Source organism: Rhinopithecus bieti, unplaced genomic scaffold, assembly GCF_001698545.2.
Source record: "Rhinopithecus bieti isolate Rb0 unplaced genomic scaffold, ASM169854v2 scaffold_11401, whole genome shotgun sequence".
In the NCBI taxonomy this organism is placed as follows: Eukaryota; Metazoa; Chordata; class Mammalia; order Primates; family Cercopithecidae; genus Rhinopithecus; species Rhinopithecus bieti.
Window position 1 is genome coordinate 1348732 of NW_016807151.1, and position 24081 is coordinate 1372812.

General features: G+C 40.1%; 1 protein-coding gene and 1 pseudogene across 6 annotated transcripts in view; one reads left to right on the forward strand and one right to left on the reverse strand.

The window, feature by feature from the left end:
- The window catches only part of IFT56 (intraflagellar transport 56), a 69422-nt gene that overhangs the window by 10873 nt on the left and 34468 nt on the right, over positions 1-24081 (reverse strand). For 3 of the 6 annotated variants that reach the window (XM_017880376.1, XM_017880374.1, XM_017880379.1), the window contains exons 8-16: positions 22521-22595; positions 17695-17797; positions 15724-15779; positions 13914-13967; positions 12662-12740; positions 3903-3991; positions 3605-3688; positions 1780-1849; positions 530-636 (exon numbers count right to left, since the gene is read on the reverse strand). In XM_017880376.1, coding sequence (XP_017735865.1) covers positions 530-636; positions 1780-1849; positions 3605-3688; positions 3903-3991; positions 12662-12740; positions 13914-13967; positions 15724-15779; positions 17695-17797; positions 22521-22595 — 717 coding nt within the window. The remainder of the gene's footprint in view (positions 1-529; positions 637-1779; positions 1850-3604; positions 3689-3902; positions 3992-12661; positions 12741-13913; positions 13968-15723; positions 15780-17694; positions 17798-22520; positions 22596-24081) is intronic. The other 3 variants (XM_017880375.1, XM_017880380.1, XM_017880377.1) reach the window with 1 other exon arrangement.
- On the forward strand, positions 7417-9233 carry LOC108534834 (male-specific lethal 3 homolog pseudogene; annotated as a pseudogene).

Sequence of the window (24081 nt, forward strand, 5' to 3'; positions counted from 1 at the left end):
CCCGACCTCGTGATCCGCCCGTCTCGGCCTCCCAAAGTGCCAGGATTACAGGCTTAAGCCACTGCGCCCGGCCAAGAATGGCATCTCTTTTTTTTTTTTTTTTTTTGAGACGGAGTCTCGCTCTGCCGCCCAGGCTGGAGTGCAGTGGCCGGGTCTCAGCTCACTGCAAGCTCCGCCTCCCGGGTTTACGCCATTCTCCTGCCTCAGCCTCCCAAGCAGCTGGGACTACAGGCGCCCACCACGTCGCCCGGCTAGTTTTTTGTATTTTTTAGTAGAGACGGGGTTTCACCGTGTTAGCCAGGATGGTCTCTATCTCCTGACCTCGTGATCCGCCCGTCTCGGCCTCCCAAAGTGCTGGGATTACAGGCTTGAGCCACCGCGCCCGGCCAAGAATGGCATCTCTTATAACACTATGTGAATCCTCTCACTACTAGCCATTTAGTCTGTAGGACATTTTCCCCTAATATTTAACCAATGCAGCAATGTGATACTAATCTTCAATGTTCCCTTTAGTCTCAGTCCGACTCACCTTGTAGCAGTCATTAGCAATGAGCTGTAAGAGACTGAAGGACTCGCCAGAGGTTTCCATCTTAAGATAAAGTTCCCAGGCTAGTCTTGGTTTCTTATTCATAATATCTGCAAAAGGAATCAAAGATTTGTAAACAAATGAGTCATTTTTACATGTACAAAAAATAATGTCTGCACTTTATTATTCTATGGATTTGGTTCCATATTCCAAACAATGTAGTGGAAAGCTTTCATGGAAAGCTTGCAATGCTGGCATTCAGCTGGCTCCCTGCCAGAATTCTACCATACTTAAAATATTTAAGTTTGGAGTCACATAATTATGTCTTTCAGATCGGATTGACTTCTGGTAATTCCTACTTTGCTCATATGCTTAAAAGGATAACTATCATTCATTCAATCCTACTCATAGTTTCAACCTCACTTAGAAGATATGATTGCTAATTTTCCTCTGACTACAAAAACTCAGTGAACATTTTACTTAATTTTGTTTTTTTATTGAGACAGAGTCTTGCTCTGTCACCCAGGCTGGAGTGCAGTGGTGTGATCTTGGCTCACTGCAACCTCTGCCTCCCAGGTTAAGTGATTCTCGTGCTTCAGCCTTCCCAGTAGCTGGGATTACATGTGTGCCACCATACCCAGTTAATTTTAGTATTTTTAGTAGAGCTGAGGTTTTGCCATGTTGGCCAGGCTGGTCTTGAACTCCTGACCTCAAGTGATTCGCCTGCCTCACGCTCCCAAAGTGCTGGGATTACAGGTGTGAGCAACTGTGCCTGGCCAACATTTTAAATCTTGAGTTTTAAAAAGGAGCAAGAAAAGATAGTGAGTGAGAGAGAGAAAGAGACAGAAAGTAAAGTTCTATATCAAAAAATTACATTTTTGACATTTTGCCACTTTTCAGACTTGACCCGTAGTGAAAAGTTAAAATTAGTGTAACAACATCATTTCACAAACAACACTATAAGCTGAGACTCTGGAAACTGTAACGAGACTTTAGAAAGAACTTGACATTTTTCAAGCTATAAATACTAGGTCAATGCTATATGGTAGAACTAATCACAGGGTAAACTTGCATGACATATTTACATGGCAACACTTACTGAGTTGCATTAACAACCCTTAATTTCAGTGTTTACTCATTCTCAGAACAAAATGCAAAATCAAATTAGAAAACATTCCATGTCATTTCCGAACAGATTATGTAACCAAAAAGAAAAAGAGGATTCTTCTTGTAACATTTAAAAGAAGACTCACAGCACCGAGCTAACCAGCTGAGGTAAATGTAATCATTTTTCATCTTCTCACTTTGGATCAAGAGGAATGCCTGCAAGAAGAGGAAAGAAAGCGAATACAGATGAGGATGGTTTTGCAACAAAAATACCCATTATTGGCTTGCCTTAGATTGATAATCACTGTAGCATTATAGATGACCAAATTCTGGGCAGGCTGCTAAGAAAAGTAAGGGACAGAATTGTGGTGATTTTAAAATATTGGCTGGGTGCAGTGGCTCACGCCTGTAATCCCAGCACTTTGGGAGGCTGAGGTGGGCAGATCACGACGAGGTCAGGAGATCAAGACCATCCTGGCTAACACAGTGAAACCTCATCTCTACTAAAAATACAAAAAATTAGCTGGGCGTGGTGGTGGGCGCCTGTAGTCCCAGCTACTTGGGAGGCTGAGGCAGGAGAATGGCATGAACCCAGGAGGTGGAGCTTGGAGTGAGCCGAGATCACGCCACTGCACTCCAGCCTGGGCGACAAAGCAAGATTCCATCTCAAAAAAATAAATAAATAAATAAAAATAAAAAATTACACCAGAAATTGATACTACAAGTTGACAAAAAGTTGGTAAGGATATAGAAGATTCAAACAGAATAATTAACAACTGTATGATATATATTCTTTTTAAGCATATATGACCATGCTACACACAGGTCAGTAAGGCAAACCTCAACAAATGGCACATGCCACCATACTCAGCTATTTTAAAAAAATTTTTGTAGAGATGATGTCTTACTATATTGCCTAGGCTGGTCTCGAACTCCTGGGCTCAAGTGATCTTCCCACTTTTCAGCCTATGACCACAAAAATACAATTAAGTTAGAAATCAGGGGCCAGGCGCGGTGGCTCAAGCCTGTAATCCCAGTACTTTGGGAGGCCGAGACGGGCGGATCACAAGGTCAGGAGATCGAGACCATCCTGGCTAATACGGTGAAACCCCATAAAAAATACAAAAAACTAGCCGGGCGACGAGGCAGGCGCCTGTAGTCCCAAGCTACTTGGGAGGCTTGAGGCAGGAGAATGGCGTTAAACCGGGAGGCGGAGCTTTGCAGTGAGCTGAGGATCCGGCCACTGCACTTCCAGCTGGGTAGCAGAGCGAGACTTCCATCTCCAAAAAAAAAAAAAAAAAAGTTAGAAACAATAAGAAAGAAACATATTGATAGTCATCAAGCTGTTATACTTATGATTTGTATACTTTTTCGTGGTGTACGTATGTTATATTTCCCATAAATTTGCTAAAAAGTGAAATGATTAATATGGTTATAAAATCTATGTCTATTCACATTGTCCTTTTCTTTTTTTTTTTTTAAGAGACAGGGTTTCACTATGGTTTGCCCCAGGCTGGAGTGCAGTGGCTATTCCACAGGACGATCATATGCACTGCAGCTTAAAACTTCGAGGCTCGGCTGGGCCACGGTGGCTCACGCCTGTAATCCCCAGCTTCTCAGGGGAGGCAGAGGCGGGAGGATAGCTTGAGCTTCAGGAGTTTGAGAGCCTGCCTGCGTAATATAGCGAGGAGACCCCGTTCTGCCACCAAAAAAAGGGGGAGAAAAAGGACAAAAAAAAAAAAAAAAAAAAAAACTTCGAAGCTCAAGCCCACTGTCTTGCCTCAGCCTCCCAAGCAGCTGGGAATACAGGTGTGTGTCCCTGTACCTTCTCCACAGTGTACTTTTTAATGCATTCTAAGAACAGAGGAATCTTTAATAATCCTTAACCCTTGACCATTTTATTCCAGTGAGAAAAAGATAAGGATGTCTTTAGACAGAATCATTCAAATGCTTTCAAAAGCAGGTACCCACCTCTTCACCCTCACTGGTATTGCCTGTTGCAGCTATGGCTTGGGCATAATTAAAGTTAAAGATGTCATCATTATAGAAGTAACTCTGAAAAACATCCCAAGAACAGGTCACATTGAGAATGAACATACAAAATATAAAACCATCAGTTATACCAGATAAACAGAAAACTAACCTTAAGGATTAGTTGATGCCACGAATGCCACCACAGAAAACGGGCCATCTCTAAGGGTATCTTATCTTCTCTGACACATTCTACAGTATTTTGTATATAAAATCTTGTAGATAATTCTATACTGACCTTAAATGAGTTGAGGTAAATCAAGACATCATCAAATTGCTTAAGCAGGAAGAAACAGGAAGCCATGCACTGCCTCCCTGGTATTGTATCTGAAATGGAGGGGAAAAAAACCCACATATATTCATGAAACTAAAATCCTCTTTAGCTGAAGTTTGAGTTATTTAATAATTTAGAGACAGGAAAATATTCCAAAATATCTTTCTAGATTCTAAAATTATACATTTTGTTCAGTGGACAAAACCCCAATATAATGGAGGTCACAGTCCTTGAGAGTGACCAATAATCTCTCTGGGGATTAACTCCCAGAGTCCAAAATGAACACATGCCCTGCAGGTTCACTAACTGCAACACTACCCAGGTCATTTTCCAGGGCTTTGATTCTCTCATCCAACATGTGCATATTCAATTAGCATGGCCTGGTTTCCATCATCACTTTTCTAAATCAACCTAGCACTTCCAATCTCAAATGGAAAAATAATTTGCCATGGAACCATCTGATTCTGATCCTGATGCAACTTTTTGCCTGATACCGGATTCCTATTTGAGTAGTGGAGGATTAATATAACTCCCACGCTTGCCACAGGCATTCCTAAAGCTTCTTATCCTGTTTAATTTTTTTCCTTTAACATTTATCACAGTCTGATATACTATGTACATCTGATATATATATATACACACACACTATATATGTATATCTAATCAGATATACATATAAAATTTAAAACCATCAGTTATACCAGATAAACACAAAACTAATCTTAAGGATTACTTGATGCCACTAATGCCACCACAGAAACTGGTGGCATTTTGTGGTACATCTGATGAGATGTACATACATATAGTATATATATATATATATGATATACATAGTATATCAGACTGTGATAAGTGATAAAGGAAAAAAAATTAAACAGAATAAGGAGCCTTAGGAATGCCTGTGGCAAGAGTGGGAGTTATACTAATCCTCCACCACTCAAATAGGAATCTGATATCAGGCAAAAAGCTGGATCAGGATCAGAATATACATATCACATATACATACGTAGTATAAATATATATGTACACACACACTATATATATACTATATATTATTTCTTTTCTTTTTTTTTTTTGAGACAGAGTCTTGCTCTGTTGCCCAGGGTGAAGTACAGTGGCGTGATCTTGGCTCATTGCAACCTGCGCCCTGGGTTAAAGCAATTCTCCTGCCTCAGCCTCCCGAGTAGTTGGGATTACAGGCACGCACCACACTTGGCTAATTTTTGTATTTTTAGTAGAGATGGGGGTTCCACCATGTTGGCCAGACTGGTCTCGATCTCCTGACCTCGTGATCCGCCTACCTCGGCCTCCCAAAGTGCTGGGATTACAGGCATGAACCACAGCGCCCGGCCACTATATACTGTTTCTAGTCCATCTGCCCTACTAGACTTAAGTTCCACAATGGTTGGGAGTTTTGTTTGTTTACTGCTGTATCCTCAACAGCTCAATAAATTTTTATTGTATGAATGAATGAATGAAATGGGGAAAATAGTACGCAATAACTGGTATTGGTGAAACATTTGTGAATGTCCAGGAGTAATAACAATATTTAATATAATTTTCAGTTCAGCATGAACACTGTTACTCAGAATAGATGCCAGACATAGACAACCAGTACAGGCAGCACCATATTGGTTCATGCTGGCTAACTAGCATCTCTTTTTATACCCCTTTCTCAAATCTTTCACTGAATCTTGGCTGATGAAATACTTTAATCATAAAAATGAAGTTTCAAGACTACAAGTGGGCAATATAGGTGACTATTATATAACTGTGGCAGAAAGAAAGCATTTTCTAAGCTTAATACCCATGCAAGTAATCATAGAAAAGAAAACTTAATTAAAATGGTTTTAATAATAAAATAATCTACTTTTTTTTTTTTTAATTTTGTGGGTATGTAGTCCATATATCCATACTGCATATGGACATCCAGTATATTTTGATACAGGCATACAATGCATAATAATCACATCAGGGTAAATGGGGTATCCATCACATCAAGCATTTATTCCTTCTTTGTGTTACAAACAATCCAGTTATACTTTTCTAGTTATTTTGAAATGTATAATAAATTATATTGTTAACTGTAATCACTCTGTTGTGCTATCAAATACTAGACCTTATTAATTCTATTTTTTTTTTTTTTTTTTTTTTTTTTTTGTAGCCATCCTCACTGTCCTCCCACTCCACTACCCTTCCCAGGCTCTGCTAACCATCACTCTACTCTCTATCTCCAAGAGTTCAAGTGTTTTAATGTTCAAGTGTTTTAATATTTTTTAGCTCCCACAAATAAGTGAAAAGTGTGTCTTTCTGTGCCTGGCTTATTTCACTTAACATAATGTCCTCCAATTCCATCCATGCTGTTGTAAATGACAGGATCTCAACTCATTCATCTCATCTCATCCTTTTTATGGCTGAATAGTAAGTATTCCATTGTGTATATGTACCACATTTACTTTATTCCTTCATCTGTTGATGGATGCTTAGGGTGCTTCCAAATTTCTGCTATTTTGAATTGTGCAGCAATAAACATTGTTGTGCAAATATCTCTTTGATATGCTGATTTCCTTTCTTTTGGGTATTTATCTAGCAGTGAGATTTCTGTATCATATGGTCATCCTATTTTTGGTGTTTTGAGGAACTTCCAAACTGTTCTCCACAGTGGGTGTGCTAATTTACATTCCCACCAACAGTGATGCATTTCTCTGATGATCAGTGATGTCGAACACCTTTTCATACACCCATTTGTCATTTGTATGTCTTTTTTTCCTTTTTTTTTTTTTCTTTTGAGACGGGGTTCCACTCTTGTTGCCCAGACTGGAGTGCAATGGCGTGACCTCGGCTCAGTGCAACCTCTGCCTCCTGGGTTCCAGTGACTCCTCTGCCTCAGTTTCCTGAGTAGCTGGGATTACGGGCGCCACCACCATGTCCAGCTAATTTTTTGTATTTTTTAGTAGAGACGGGGTTTCACCATGTTGACCAGGCTAGTCTTGGTGACGTCAGGTGATCCACCGACCTCAGCCTCCCAAAGTGCTGGGATTACAGGCATGAGCCAAGGCACCCAGCCTTGTATGTCTCCTTTTAAGAAATGTCTGTTCAGAGTTTTTGCCCATTTTCAAATTGGATTGTTAGATTTTTTCCTATTGAGTTGTCTGGGCTCCTTCTATATTCTGATTATTAATCCCTTGTCAGATGGCAAATATTTTCTCCATTCTGTGGATTGTCACTTCACTTTGTTGATTGTTTCCTTTGCTGTGAAGAAGGTTTTTTGACTTGGTGTGATCCCATTTGTCCATTTTTGCTTTGGTTGCCTGTGTTTGTGCGGTATTACTCAAGAAATCTTTGGGCCAGGCCACTCACACACAGTCGGGAACCTCACGTGTGCTTTGCTGTTACTGTTTGCACCCCCTAAAGCTAACGTGGGCCGCCAGTGGAGGAGACCTCTGGACTAGGGTTTCTGTCTTTGTGTTAAATCTCTCCTCCAGTGTGGCCCAGTGCCAGGTGGGCTCCTGTGGGAAGTCCTGCCATCGAACCAGATTGTTACTGTTGGGAAAGACAAAAAAGGCAGAAAGATCCCAGAATATCTGATCCATTTTCATGGCTGGAACAGAAGCTGGGATCAATGGGCGGCCGAAGATCATGTGCTTCATGATACCGATGAAAATCGTAGAATACAGCATAAATTGGCGAGAAAAGCTGTAGCTCGCCTGAGGAGCACAGGAAGAAAGAAGTGCTGCAGGTTGCCTGGTGTTGATTCTGCTTAAAAGCCTCCTCATTGACGAAAAAGATGAAAATGATGAAAACTCATTAAGCAGTTCCTCTGACAGCAGCAAAGTATGAAGAAATAAGTGAAGAAAGTGATACTGAAGAAAAGGCTGAAGTGAAAGAAGAACCAGAGCTTCAAACAAAAAGAGAAATGGAAGAAACAACAATAACTACAGAAATTCCTGAAGTTCTGAAGTAGCAGGAGGATGATTATTATTACATTAACAGAAGGAAATGGTTAGTGAAACTTTCATGCCAGACCAACATCATAATGATTTTGGAAGCATTTTGCTCTCAATGCAGCCTTTTCAGCCAATGAGAGGCCTCGTCACCATCATGCTATGCCACATGCCAGTATGAACGTGCATTATATCCCAGAAGAAAAGAATGTTGACCTTTGTAAGGAGATGGTGGATGAATTAAGAATAACCTTTGATTACACTCTACTGTTGGTTTTACTCTATCCTTATGAACAAGTGCAGTATAAAAAGGTGACTTTGCCAGGTGCGGTGGCTTACGCCTGTAATCTCAGCACTTTGGGAGGCCGAGGTGAGTGGATCACCTGAGGCCAGGAGTTGGAGACCAGCCTGGCCAACATGGTGAAACCCAGCCTCTACCGAAAACACAAAAATTAGCCGGGGATTGTGGCAGGAGCCTGAAATCCCCAGCTACTCAGGAAGCTGAGGCAGGAGAATCGCTTGAACCCAGGAGGCAGAGGTTGCAGTGAGCCGAGATCACACCACCGCACTCCAGCCTGGGTGACAAGAGTGAGACTCCATCTCAAAAAAAAAAAAAAAAAAAGTGACTTCATCCATATTTTTTTTTTCTAATTAAGGAAATTGCCACAAACACTGATACAATCCAGGAAGAACTCTCTCCCAGCGTGCCTTTGTTGAATTCATCCATGCCACAGTCCACAGAGAGTCAGCCAACCATTAGTGAACCAGACACCCCCAAAAGGCGCAAAGCTGAGTTGGAAGCATTGCAGTCTCTGAGGCGGTCCATGAGCCACACCACCAACTGTGACAGACTTTCTGACAGCAGCACCTCACCTCAGCCCAAGGGCCGGCAGCAGCACACATCCGCCAGCATACCCAAGCTGTTTCTGCACCTGGAAAAGAAGACACCTGTGCACAGCAGATCGTCTTCACCTATTCCTCTGACTCCTAGCAAGGAAGTGCAGTGTTCGCTGGCTTTGTAAGGAGAAAAACTAATGAAATGAACAAGGTCCTGTCCTAGAAGCTTATGCCTGATAATTACCCACCAGGTGACCAGTCGCTTCCACCTGTTATATTTACGGGGCATAACATTTGCTGCAATTGTTTGTAAAACTTCCAGAAATTCTTGGAAAGATGTCCTTTTCTGAGAAAAATCTGAAGGCTTTATTGAAGCACTTTGATCTCTATTTGAGGTTTTTTGGCAGAATACTGTGATTACTTTTTCCTAGAGTCAGCTTATGTCACTTCCTGTGAGGTGCAATGCACAGCAAGAATCTCTGGGCTATTTATTACAATGTTGATGGTTCTATAAGAACAACTCTTCTGTCTAGCTTGGCACTCTGGGTTCCAGATGAACAGCTATCAAGGTAGTGGGTCTTTACCCAGAGCACAAACACAATGCCCACCAGGGGGCTCTGACAGAGGTGGGCCCTGTTGTTTGAGTTGCCCACATACTGTAGTTATTCTGTTAGGAATTGTTTCCTGGGTGCCTATAGTGCTCTGACACAACACTTGCTACTGTGCAGGCCATCTGTGATAGCAGGAAAAAGCAACTGGGTTCACAGTGAAATGTTTGTGGAAGCATACATAGGTTAGGCTATTTCAATAGACATTGCAGTTCATTAGCGAGAACCACATTATTTTGTTATTTGCTAGCATTAAGTAAATTTTTTTTTTGCAAATTGATTTCATTCTTTTGATGAAGCTGGGCAACTCTGTCCAACAAGGTTTAGTTTGTACTTGGAAACCACAAAGTAGTCTCAAAGTATGTTACAGGAACTCGATATTGATGGCAAAAGAAAATTTGCAGCTATACATTTGCTTCTAACAGTTCCCTCTCTGTGAAACATTATTTTTGGTGATCTAAAGAAAGCATTGCCTTTCTTGTTTGAGATTTTACAGCTATACTTTGCTGTGTAACATTATGGTTACTTGTCTGTAAAATGTTAGTTTTAGTGATCTAAATAAAGCCTATCTTGTTTGAAAGAAAACAAAAACAAGAACACCACAAAAAGAAGTCTTTGCCCACACCAATGTCCTGGAGAGCTTCCCCAATGTTTTCTTGTAGAATTTTCCTTATTTGAGGTCTTAGATTTCAGTCTTTAATCCATTTTGATTTGATTTATAGGGTGAGAGATGGGAGTCTAGTTTCATTCTTCTGCATATAGAACTCCAGTTTTCCCAGCACAATTTATTGAAGAGACTGTCCTTTCCCCAGAGGTTCTTGGCACCTTTGTCAAAAATGAGTTCACTGTAAATGTATGGATTATTTCTGGGTTCTCTTAATGTGCTCCATTGGTCTATGTGTCTGTGTTTATGCTAGTACCATGCTGTTTTGGTTACTATAGCTCTGAGGTATAATTAGAAGTCAGGTAGTGATTCCTCCAGTTTTGTTCTTTCTGCTCGGGACAGCTTTGGCTATTCTGGTCTTTTGTGGTTCTGTATAAATTTTAGGATTGTTTTTTCTATTTTTATGAAGAATATCATTGGTATTTTCATAGGGATTGCATTGAATTTGTAGATCGCTTTGGGTAGTATGAACATTTTAACAATATTGATTCTTCTAATCTATGAACATGCAATATCTTTCCTTTTTTGTGTGTCCTCTTCAACTTCTTTTTTTTTTTTTTGAGACGGAGTCTCACTTTGTCACCCAGGCTGGAGCGCAGTGGCACAATCTCGGCTCACTGCAAGCTCCACCTCCCAGGTTCACGTCATTCTCCTGCCTCAGCCTCCGAGTAGCTGGGACTACAGGTGCGCACCACCATGCCTGGCTAATTTTTTGTATTTTTAGTAGAGATGGGGTTTCACCGTGTTAGCCAGGATGGTCTTGATCTCCTGACCTCGTGATCCACCCGCCTCGGCCTCCCAAAGTGCTGGGATTACAGGCGTGAGCCACTGCGCCCAGCCTCTTCAACTCCTTGCATCAATGTTTTATAGTTTTTATTGTAGAGATATTTCACTACTTTGGTTAATTCCTAAGTATTTAATTTTATTGGTAGCTATAATAAATGGGATTACTTTTCTGATTTTCACAGTGTTTGCTGTTGGCATATAGAAATGTCACTGATTTTTGTTTATTGGTTTTGTATCCTGCAATTTTACTGCATTTGCTTATGAGTTCTAATAGTTTTTTGGTGGAGTCTTTAGGTTTTTCCAAATATAAGATCATATCATCTGCAAACAAGGGTAATATAACTGCTTCCTTTTCAATTCAGATGTCCTTTATTTCTTTATCTTGTCTGATTACTAGCTGGGACTTCCAGTACTATGTTGAATAACAGTGGTGAAAGTGGGCATCCTTGTCTTGTTCCAGATCTTAGAGGAAAGGCTTTCCACTTTCCCCATTCAATATGATACTAGCAGTGGGTCTGTCATATATGGATTTTATTGCTTTGAGGTATGTTCCATCTACACTCAGTTTTTTGGGGGCATTTATCATAAAGGGATGTTGAATTTAATCATATGCTTTTTCAGCATCAATTGAAATGATCATATGGTTTTTGCCCTTCATTCTGCTGATATGATGTATCCCATTGATTTGCATATGTTGAACCATTCTTGCATTCCTGGGATAAATCTCAGTTGGTCATGATGAATGATATGTTGTTGAATTCTGTTTGCTAATATTTTGTTGACAATTTTTTCATCCCTCTTCATTTGAGATATTGGACTTTAGTTTTCTTTTTTTGATGTGTCTTTGGTTTTGTTATCAGGGCAATACTGGTCTTGAAGAATGTGTTTGGAAATATTCCCTCCTCCTTTCTTTTTTGGAATAGTTTGAGTAGGATTGGTATTAGTTTTTCTTTAAATGTTTGGTAGAATTCTACAGTGAAGTCAATGGGTCGTGGGCTTTTATTTACTGGGAATCTTGTTATTATGGCTTCAATCTCATTACTTGTTACTGGTTTGCTCAGGTTTTGGATTTCTTCATGGTTCAATCTTGGTTGGTTGTATGTATCTAGGAATTTATCCATTTCTTCCAGGTTTTCCAATTTATTGGCATATCACTGCTCATAGGAGCCTCTGGTGATTCTTTGAATTTCTGTAGTAATGGTTGTATGGTGTATACATATTTCAGATGGGGGTCTCACTCTGTTGCCCAGGCTGGAATGCAGTGGTGTAATCATGGCTCACTGCAGCCTCAACTTCCTGGGCTCAGGCAATCCTGACACCTCAGCCTTTCAAGTAGCTGGGGCTGTAGGTGTGTGCCACCACACCTGGCTAATTTTTTTATTATTTGTAGAGATGAGGTCTTCCTACGTCGCCCAGGCTGGTCCTGAACTCCTGGGCTCAAGCCATCTGCCAGCCTCAGCCTCCCAAAGTGCTGGGATTACAAGCCTGAGCCAGCATGCCTGGCTGGTTTTAATATTTTTATATGAAAAAAATATCATAGGCAAAGTTTAAAGGCAAATGACCTACCAGAATGTGACAAAAGTTAATGCTCAAAAGAGCTCTTGAAAACTCAGTAAAAAATAACATTTTATAACCAAAACTGATTCAAAGTTTTAAAGCTCTCAGGAACAAAACAGCACATTTACTCTGCTTTATTTATTCTCTGATCCCACTTTCGCTGAGACGTTGAGAAGAACCAATTCCAATATTCTCTCTTATTTCTGACCTCCCACTTTATAATGTGAAGCCTAATAGATACATCCCTAGAGAGAGAATCAAACTTCACAGTCAATATATGCCCATTCCAATTATAAAGCAGATCGTAAGTCCAGATTTCAGACATACCACATTCACTAGCTGATCCTCCCACCAACTGGAAGAACTGCTGGGCAATTTTCATATGATCCCTCTGAAAAACAAACAGCTGATATAGAGGAATAAGGTAAAAATATTTTTATTATACTTTACGGTTCTAACATATTTGTCAGGATTTAACATATACCCTTGTTTTAAATATTGCCCCAAACAATGCTAATTCTCATTAACATAACAACTAGACCCGAAACTGAATTAAAACCTGTGCAGGGACGGGCAGAAAAGAAGAAAAAGAATCAAATCCTTAAATTCTATCCTAAAACTTCATTAAATGAACTCAATCATTCTACAAATATCTATTGCTCTTTTACCATATATCAGACCTTGGAACGGGAGCTATAGATATAACAAGGAGTATTTATTAAACTCATTTATTTAATAAATATTTGCTGCCTATCTACTATACAAGGCACTGCAGAATGCACTTGAGATAAAGATTTATTTATTTATTTATTTATTTATTTTTGAGAGGGGTCTCGCTCTGTCGCCCAGGCTTTAGTGCTGTGGCGGGATCTCGGCTCACTGCAAGCTCCGCCTCCCGGGTTCACGCCATTCTCCTGCCTCAGCCTCCCGAGTAGCTGGGACTACAGGCGCCCGCCACCTCGCCCGGCTAGTTTTCGTATTTTTTAGTAGAGATGGGGTTTCACCGTGTTAGCCAGGATGGTCTCGATCTCCTGACCTCGTGATCCGCCTGTCTCGGCCTCCCAAAGTGCTGGGGTTACAGGCTTGAGCCACCGCGCCCGGCCCGAGATAAATATTTATTTGTATCCCATTTTGTTCCAAAAAGAACAAAGAATGCTATATTAAGATGGATAAGACTTTAATTTTAGACAGTGTTTTGGTGTTTATAAAACTAACTTCTCCAGAGAAATAACTGTCCTCACTTTACAGATGCCAAAATTACAGATATATGGAAGTTAAAAAAAAGTCCCTGCAAATAAGAATGAAGTTGCACAATGATTTTTAAGTTTATTAAATAACTTGCTATTTAAAAATTGGACCCTTTTAAGAAAGCAGGAGTCTTTAGGGTTATAGGGTTTTTTTTTTTTTGTCTCTAAATAACACAACATTCTTTTCACAATGGAGTCTGGACTGGGGGATATGGAGAAATAAAAGGAGCTACAGGAGAGCCTCTTGCTGCTTGTACTTTGATAGTCATTTTGTTCTCGTCCACACACTTATAACTTTGCAACCTACAGATTATCAGTGATTTCATACTCACTGAACCCATTTCCTGGCCAAGGGCTGCATTGACCACTCCTTTGAGAATATACTCCTAGAAAAATGGAATAACACTGATTAAGAGGAATGTGGAGCTATGAGATTATTTTCAAATTAACTCCTTGCATTAACTCAATACTTTATATAAATTATCAAAGATTACCTACAGTTACTTTTCTCTGTTCTATCCCTGGCTTGAATGAAAGAATTAGGAGACACTCATTTAGTTTCCAGCAGCCAAGTATCTATATAACAAAATTTACCATATTTGTAAGTTCTCAACCTTAAGCAAAAATAATTCAGGGGAAACTCCAGGAGATAAGTTTCATTTTATTTCAATTCTATGGAAAAAAAAGTAAAATGTTGATATAATAATTTTTATTACCTTCTCAACCACTGCCACTGTCTGTGACCATATCATATACATTATTTTCCCTTTCCAATTTTTTTGAGACCGAGTCTCGCTGTGTCGCCCAGGCTGGAGTACAGTAGCGTGATCTCAGCTCACTGCAACCTCCACCCCCAGGGTTCTAGCAATTCTCCTACCTCAGCCTCCTGAGTAGCTGGGATTACAGGCCTCAGCCACCATGCCTGGCTAATTTTTTTGTATTTGTAGTAGAGACGGGGTTTCGCCATGTTGGCTAGGCTGGTCTCGAAATCTGGGCCTCAGGTGATCCACCTGCCTCAGCCTTCCAAAGTGCTGGGATTACAGGCGTAAGCCACCACTCCTGGCCCCCCTTTCCAATGTTATAGTTACTTTTCTTTTTTTTTTTTTTGAGACGGAGTTTTGCTCTGTCGCCCAGGCTGGAGTGCAGTGGCCGGATCTCAGCTCACTGCAAGCTCCGCCTCCCGGGTTCACGCCATTCTCCTGCCTCAGCCTCCCGAGTAGCTGGGACTACAGGCGCCCGCCACCCCGCCCGGCTAGTTTTTTCTATATTTTTTAGTAGAGACGGGGTTTCACCGTGTTAGCCAGGATGGTCTTGATCTCCTGACCTCGTGATCCGCCCGTCTCGGCCTCCCAAAGTGCTGGGATTACAGGCTTGAGCCACCGCGCCCGGCCTATAGTTACTTTTCTTTGCTAGTAATCCTTTTGCTAAAAAAATAAAATAAAACTGTCCTCTGATGTCCATTTATAAGGTATTCTCTCTTTTGGAGTCTTGAGGCCTCACTTGTATCCCTTTTTTCAGACTTGGTTCAATTCTTTAATAAATACCCTCCCTAGCGAGCAGCGTTGTCAATCTTTCATTTAAGAGAGCTCACACACAGAACAGCATGAAAGAAGCTGAATCTTTTAATATACTTGAGAAATATACCTGTTTAAACTTCATGGGGTCTGGAAATATTTTTCATCAGTCCTTCATTCAATAAATGGAATGTTTACTATGTACTTCATGTACACAGTGTTAGAGATACAATATAGACACAGTCCCTGACTATAAGGAGTTAACGATCCAATGGGGAAGAAAGACAAGTCATAGACAATTTATGAAATAATTGCATGTATCTAGTTGTTAGTTTCATCAGAATTCTAAATTTTCATATTTCCAAATACTAAAGGAATTTTCCAAATTTCTTTACCCTTTTGACAAAATGACTACATACAAGGGAGTTTAAAACATCAAAAGCCCAGAACATTCATTCCCATATCATAAGTCGCATATAACATTCCTAAATGCATACATATGGTCTTTTCCTGGTATTCTACAGGCAGAAGTCTGCCTAATCTTCTCTAATATGACTTCCAACTAGATTTCTGAAGTTCCACTTTTAGCAGAACTTGGTTAGTAAAAGTGTAAAACATTCTCAGTTACCTGAGGAGTAGTAGGTTCCAGATCCTTAATTAAGTTATAAGCTTCTTGTACATCATCTGAAATACAACAAAGTAATTATACTAGTCTGTATTCCAGAAAACCCTTCTGAAGCAGTCCCCCCACAAAAGATAAGATCCTTCAGTACTTAAATATTCATGGGAAACATGATCTGTTTTATCCATCTTCTAACTCTCCATATTCAGTGTTGAGTAGTTATGCTAAAAATAACCAAATCAAATATCCTTAGAAAACTCATATTAAGCCATGAAGTACCTTAAAAATTGTTGAAGCTAGGCTGGGCGCAGTGGCTCAAGCCTGTAATCCCAGCACTTTGGGAGGCCGAGACGGGCGGATCACGAGGTCAGGAGATCGACACCATCCTGGCTAACACAGTGAAACCCCGTCTCTACTAAAAAATACAAAAAACTAGCTGGGCGAGGTGGCGGGCGCCTGTAGTCCCAGCTACTCGGGAGGCTGAGGCAGGAGAAGGGCGAAACCCGGGGCGGGGCACTGGGCAGTGAGCTGAGAGATCCCGCCACTGCACTCCAGCCTGGGGAACAGAGTGAGACTCTGTCTCAAAAAAAAAAAAACCAAAAAACAAAAATATTGAAGCTAAGAACATGGATGAGGCATTCTATGCCAATGGCATTGATAAGAAAAGCAACGATTTTTTAAAAAAAGATATATATATATATTAAGTATACAGGAATTAAATGACATGAAGTCTGAGATTTGCTTTAAAACATTTCAGGAACAAAAAAGAGGTGCTGAATGAAAAAAGAAGACTGGAAATATCTTGAAAAGTGCTGAATCCAGGGTGAGTATTTGGGTGTTTACTGTACTATTTATTTTGTCTATGTTTGAAATTTTCCATAATAAAATAATTTATAAAATATACATGCTGTTTATTTCATTCTTGTCCAAAACATATTTCTTTTTGCTTTTATATAAAATAGAGGCTGGGCATGGTGGCTCACACCTGTAATCTCAGCCCTTTGGGAGGCCGAGGCAGGCGGATCACCTGAGATCAGGAGTTCAAGACCAGCCTGACCAACATGGCAAAGTCCCATCTCTACTAAAAGTACAAAAATTAGCCGGGCACAGTGGCGCACACCTGTAATCCCAGCTCCTCGGGAGGCTGAGGCAGGAGAATCACTTGAACCAGGGAGGCAGAAGTTGCAGTGAGCGGAGATCATGCCACTGCACTCCAGCCTGGGCGACAGAGTAAGACTCTGTCTCAAAATAGTAAGAATAATAATAAATAAATAAAATAAAATAGGATGGTTTATAAGTTCATATTCTTATTTTAATAAATAAATTTTCCTTTGTGAGGAATATGTTGTCCTGGTTGGTTTCTACCATGCACCTAAAAAGGCCCACATTGTAACTCCAGGGCCCATGACCAAATGCCACCACAAATGCATGGTGGCTGCTACCCTGTACTCACAGCTGTTAGAAAAGGCAGCTTTAGGTGTTTGTCTAACAATTGTAATCTTAGTTAGGGGCAATAAATATCACATCCTCTTTGAATAATAGTATTTCTCATAAGCAGCCTGGGATACAAAGAAACAAAGGCAGACAAAGCAAATAAGAAACAGTTAATACTATTTTCAAAAGACACAAGAAAATGTGAATGTACATTATGCAACGGGGGAAACTAGAAAAAGAAAAAAGAACTATAAGGGAATGGGAGGAAAACAATGAAAAGAAAGAATGGATAGAGAATAAAGGACAGAAAAATAAAAGGAAAAAAGAAAAAACGGCATGAGGGAGAAGAAGGTAGGAAGCAACAGAGGAGGAAAGAGGATAAAAAAGGCACAACAAATAACCACCAATAAACTTGTTCTATGAACTTGTTGCAAATATATTTTGGAACTATGGATTTAAAAGTGAAGCAAATAGTTCCATCAGACATATTTAACTACTCTAAAATACCTCATTGTAAGTAAGACTAGGACAAATTTTTCTTACCTTGACGAAGGTAGTAAATCACCAAGTTTAGCCTAGCTTCAGGAATGACATCAACTAGGGGAGGTAAAACCTGCAAAGCCCCTTCACCTCCTCGGAAAACAACCTAGAGATACAGAAATCATGCTCTTATGGCAATAACTATGTATATATTTCTTAGTGACAATGTTTAAGGAGCTGGCACATATAACTGGGTTCATGATATTCAACTAAAATAGCACTGGGAATCAGTTGATATATTGAGAACTTTTACTATTGGCGGAATTTATTATTGCCTACCTAATCCGCATGCTTCTTACCTTCTCTCTTCTTTTCCTTCCTCTCTGCTTTTGATCCTTCTTAACAGCCTTGTCATAATTAAACATTTTATTTTTAACCCTATATAAAACCTACCTCCATTATCACTCTCTCTAAACCCTTGCCCTTTTTTATTCATAGCACTTACATCTTTATTTTATTGTATATTTCTTTATCAGTTTATCTATTACATCCACCAGAATATAAGCTCCATATGGCAAGGAACTTTGCATTTACTGTGTACTCCTAGCCTCTAGAACTGTGACTAGTATAGTCAGCACTCAGTTATTTTTTGAAAGGACGAATATATTTTTGAAGCTCTATTTATACCTATGACCTTGACTTCGTTGGAAGAAAGCCATGATCTAAATTATAACAATATACACCTATTGTATACTCACAAAAATTTAAATTAAAAAATTGAAAAAAATTTTAATAACTATGAGAAATAGAATAAAAGCATAACCCTTATTGTGTACATCTCTTTTCCTCTCCATAAGAACTGCAGAAAACTCCTAAAGTACCCAGTAATTAACAAAACTTCTAGACATACATTCTACATCAAAAACTCCATGAAGGGATTTAATCCTGTCTGAGCCTGTTTCCTCATCTCTAAATGGCATTAGTAATGGCTACCTTTCAGGTTATTATGAGGATTAAATGAGCTAAAGTGGGCTAAATCTGTGGCACATATTTCAGTGCTTCATTGAATTAATTTAGTAAACATTCACTAGCATGTACTATATGCCCACTACTATAACAAGCACGGGAGTTACAGCAGGAACAGGCCACTACCCTGTCACCACAGACTATTCAAGTGGGGACAGACCTCCATAAAGCAAAGAAATAAAGATGTTATCAGGTGCTAATAAGTATTACAGAGATAAGCTAAGAAATCAAAACAAACAAAAAAATCCATGAAAGGACAATTTATTTTGTGTACTGTTGTATTTCTAGAGCCTGGCATAGTGTATGGAATGTAGCAAACTGTTTCACAAATAAATGCACAGAAAGCAAGGTCATCCAGCATGAACTACATAATCTCTTCTCTCGACCCCAAAATATCTATCTAGTGATCTTTTTCGTTTCCTCTTTGAGATATTCCCTTCTTTCGCCAAGATTAATTCATTCACCTGTCTTCTTGATCCCATGGACTTCTAACTCCATCTGGACCTCTTTTTCCCTTTAATTATTGTACCCTCAGTCTTCCCAAAGTCCTGGTCCTACTTCTCAACTTTAAACACACACAAGGGGTTTTTGTTCTCTTGAAAAATCTTTCACTTGGTCCCACTGTTTCCTCTGGATAGTGCCCTATTTTTCTCTTTTCTTTCAATGCCACACTTCAAAAGTATGTGGCTTACTGCTTCTACTTTCTTCTCATCTTCTCACTCCTTAACCTCCCAAAACATTGGCTTCTGCTCTCAGCATACGAATAAACTCACTCTCAGGAGTCACAAATTCATCTCTTTAGCCAAATTCAATGGACTTTTCTGTCCTCTTGCTCCATGATGTGTCTGCAGTTTTGACACGGATGCCTACAAGATAACAATAATAACAGCAATGTCTTTTTTTTTTTTTTTTTTTTACACGAAGTCTCTCTGTCGCCCAGGCTGGAGTGCAGTGGCGCGATCTGGACTCACTGCAAGCTCTGCCTCCCAGGTTCAAGCCATTCTTCCTGCCTCAGCCTCCCGAGTAGCTGGGTCTACAGGCGTCCGCCATAACGCCTGGCTAATTTTTGTATTTTTAGTAGAGACGGGGGTTTCACCGCGTTAGCCAGGATGGTCTCGATCTCCTGACCCTGTGATCCGCTTGCCTCGGTCTCCCAAAGTGCTGGGATTACAGGCATGAGCCACCGCGCCCTGCCTATCAATGCCATTTTCTAAATGCATACTGTGTGAAGCACCTTACACATATTACCTCATTTAATCCTCACAAAAAAAGCAAGATAAGTACTTTTTTTGTTTGTTTGTTTTGAGACAGAGTCTCGCTTTGTCGCCCAGGCTGGAGTGCAGTGGTGCTATCTTGGCTCACTGCAACCTCTGCCTCCCGAGTTCAAGCAATTCTCCTGCCTTGGCCTCCTAAGTAGCTGGGATTACAAGCGTGTGTGCCAGCATGCCCTGCTAATTTTCGTATTTTTAGTAGAGGTAGGGTTTCACCATGTCGGTCAGGCTGGTCTTGAACTCCTGACCTTGTGATCCGCCCACCTTGGCCTCCAAAAATGCTAGGATTACAGGCATGAGCCACTGCGCCCGGCCAAAATAAGTACTTTCATTTTCCCTATTCTACATATGAGAACACAGATTCAGCAATGTTAAGTGATTTGCCCAAAGTTACAAAGCAAGTACATGGTAGAACTTAATTTTGACCTCAAATCTAACTTCAAAAGTTGATGTTTTTTAACAACCACTTATATTGCCCTGATATTTTTCAGGTTTAAAAAAATATATAAAAGTAATATGTGTTCACTGGAAAAAACTTAAAGTATTGGCCAGGCGCGCTATCTCAAGCCTGTAATCCCAGCACTTTGGGAGGCCGAGACGGGCGGATCACGAGGTCAGGAGATCGAGACCATCCTGGCTAACACGGTAAAACCCTGTCTCTACTAAAAAATACAAAAAATTAGCCGGGCGAGGTGGCGGGTGCCTGTAGTCCCAGCTACTTGGGAGGATGAGGCAGGAGAATAGGGTAAACCCAAGAGGTGGAGCTTGCAGTGAGCTGAGATCCGGCCACTGCACTCCAGCCTGGGTGACAGAGCGAGACTCCATCTCCAAAAAAAAAAAAACAAAACTTTAAGTATTAAGAAAGAAAAATTTCCATATTCTTACTTCTCTTTCTAATCCCACTCTCTAAGAATTATCCCTATTTCATGTCCCTTTCAGTCATATATTCTTATAGTGTTTCTTTACCATAGCTGTATATTATATCCACCTGAGATGCTTTAAAAAAAAAAACTGATAGCTGGGCTCCAGACCAACCATTAAATAAGATTCCCTGGGGGTGGGGCCCATGCATTATTAATTTCAAAAGCCTCCTAGGTGATTAAAATGTGCAGTTGTAAATGACATTACATTATCTAGATGTTTCTTCTTGTTTGCCCTTTCTTGTCTCATTGGTTGATACTCCTTCCTCCAGTCCCATAAATACAGATGCTATTTTCGAACCATATTTTTCTGTTTTTAATCCTTTCTACAATATTTATTTAACTTCAGCAATTGAAAACCTTCCATATTAATCTGTCAAGATTCTTTTTTTTTTTTTTTTGAGACGGAGTCTTGCTGTCGCCCGGGCTGGAGTGCAGTGGCCGGATCTCAGCTCACTGCAAGCTCCGCCTCCCAGGTTTACACCATTCTCCTGCCTCAGCCTCCTGTGTAGCTGGGACTACAGGGGCCTGCCACCTCGCCCGGCAATTTTTTTGTATTTTTTAGTAGAGATGGGGTTTCACCGTGTTAGCCAGGATGGTCTCGATCTCCTGACCTCGTGATCCGCCCGTCTCAGCCTCCCAAAGTGCTGGGATTACAGGCTTGAGCCACTGCACCCGGCCATCTGTCAAGACTCTTACAATAACTCCTAAATTTATTCTCAAGTCTTTATCTTTCTCCAAGCTTAAATTCCAGACTACCATATAACCCATAATGCTCCAGAAAAATTAATCTGACTTCTATTTAGAAACTAAATTTGAAGTTAAAAGATTAGATGCAGAAACTCATAGTAGAAAGTATCCAAATAAAACTGTATTTGTGATGGAGGCCTGAATTAAAGACGAAATGGAGTAAATATAAGACATTGCCAGCAAGAAGGGAATAGGATTTAGTAACTGAATAGGTACTGGAGATAAAGAGAAGGGGAGAGTCTAAAACAGCTGTGGTTTACTAGAAGAATTGGTACTACAAAAAGGATTAGAGAAATCAGAAGGAAAAAGCATAGTTAATATTATTGCCACTTTTGGATGAAGAATCTCAGTAGTATTAGTTGATTTGCCCGTTCCCAGGTATCTGAATTGAGAGCAGCTGTTCTGCATCTCACTATATTACATGGTTGAATCATAATCTAGCCCTAAACCCAACCACCCATCCAATTTGAGTGTCTGCTATTCCCCAGTACAAATTTACTGTTCTAGTAAGATAAATCTGCTCACAATCATTTACATATGTCACCCTCATTCTAGCTCCATGTCCTTGACTAGAATGAACTCTCTAAATCTCAGCCATCCTTCAAAGATGCATAAATATTTCCCATTTATTTTAAATGACAGGGGGATATGTTCCTTTGTCTTTCCCCAAAAAACAGAACCTGGATCTACACTGCCTTGTGCTTCTTTCCAAATATCAAATATATTCCTGTTCTCCCAACAAGGACTTCCTTAAGGAAACAGAGTAGTACTTTAAAACTGATCTCCTCCACAGTGAGGAGGTGTTCCCTTGGAGTAAAGCATTATTTGCTGGGGCTTCTCCTTTTATTCATCTTTCTAATCGCTGTGATATACCAAAGCAGAGTAGGACTGAAGTCAGTCAAGATGGGAAATCGTTATTCACCAGATTGTGCCTGATGAGTTCTTTAGCAAATTCAAAGGATGAAGAAGCGTTGTCCATCAAGCTTTTGAGTTCTGCCTGAAATTTAAAAAAGAAAGGCTTATGAAAATGACAAGTGTATAGTTCTTACACCACATATTGACACAATGGTTTATAATTTACAAAGAATTTAACAAGCTATTTCATTTGATCCTCATGACTCTAGGTCAATGTAATTATTATTACCCACATTTTCAAATGAGGGCAATAATAAATGAAAACAATGAGGCTTATAAAACTTAAGTGATTTGGGCAGGGCACAGTGGCTCATGCCTGTAATCCCAGCACTTTGGGAGGCCAAGGGGGCGGATCACAAGGTCAACAGATCGAGACCATCCTGGTCAACATGGTAAAACCCGTCTCTACTAAAAATAGAAAAAAATTAGCTGGGTGTGGTGGCACACACCTGTAGTCCCAGCTACTCAGGAGGCTGAGGCAGGAAAATCACTTGAACCTGGGAGACGGAGGTTGCAGTGAGCCAAGACTATGCCACTGCACTCCAGCCTAGTGACAGAGCGAGACTGTCTCAAAAAAAAAAAAAAAAAAAAAAGCTAAGTGACTTGAAACTTATACTAAGCAGCAAGTTTGAAAACTGGGATACTCACGTCTGAAGACTCGTAGAATTAGTTTTTTCTTTCAGTGTCAAAGGTGATTAAGGAGCTAAGCCTTAAACAACTAAGGCTGATTCTTTAATCTGAAAGGAGATTTTAAGAAATCCTCCTTTCATCCCTTTTCTATTTCTATTAGTGGGTTGTTAAGCTTTTCTGGATAAAAATAATTAAATTCTTGATTGTTCTTCACTAACTACCACAAACTCGTTCTGCCTGATCTCATAATTGGGAATGCATGTCTGCTCAGCAATTTTTCTATCACTCTTCTCTTGTCCATAGTATAGTTCCAAAGTTTTGGGTAATATTAGGTTACATCAGCAGTTTTCAAGCTTTTTGGTCTCAAGATCCCTTTTATACTCTATAAATGATCTCAAAGAATTTTGTTTATGTGGCAAATAGCCCTCAATACTTATCATATTAGAAATTAAAACAGAAAATTTTAAGTATTCAATTCATCGAAAAAGGTAGTAATAATATGCCTTAAAATATGTCAGAATTAACATTTGGTCTCAATTTCAGAGCAACTTGTCATTTCTGAAAATAAAAACAATCAAATTTTAAAAGTTTAAAAATAGTGGCCGGGCGCGGTGGCTCAAGCCTGTAATCCCAGCACTTTGGGAGGCCGAGACGGGCGGATCACGAGGTCAGGAGATGGAGACCATCCGGGCTAATACGGTGAAACCCCGTCTCTACTAAAAATACAAAAAAAAATTAGCCGGGTGTGGTGGCAGGCGCTTGTAGTCCCAGCTACTCCGGAGGCTGAGGCAGGAGAATGGCGTAAACCCGGGAGGCGGAGCTTGCAGTGAGCTGAGAACCGGCCACTGCACTCCAGTCTGGGCAGCAGAGCAAGACTCCGTCTCAGAAAAAAAATAATAATAAAAAAAATAAAAGTTTAAAAATAGGCCGGGCGTGGT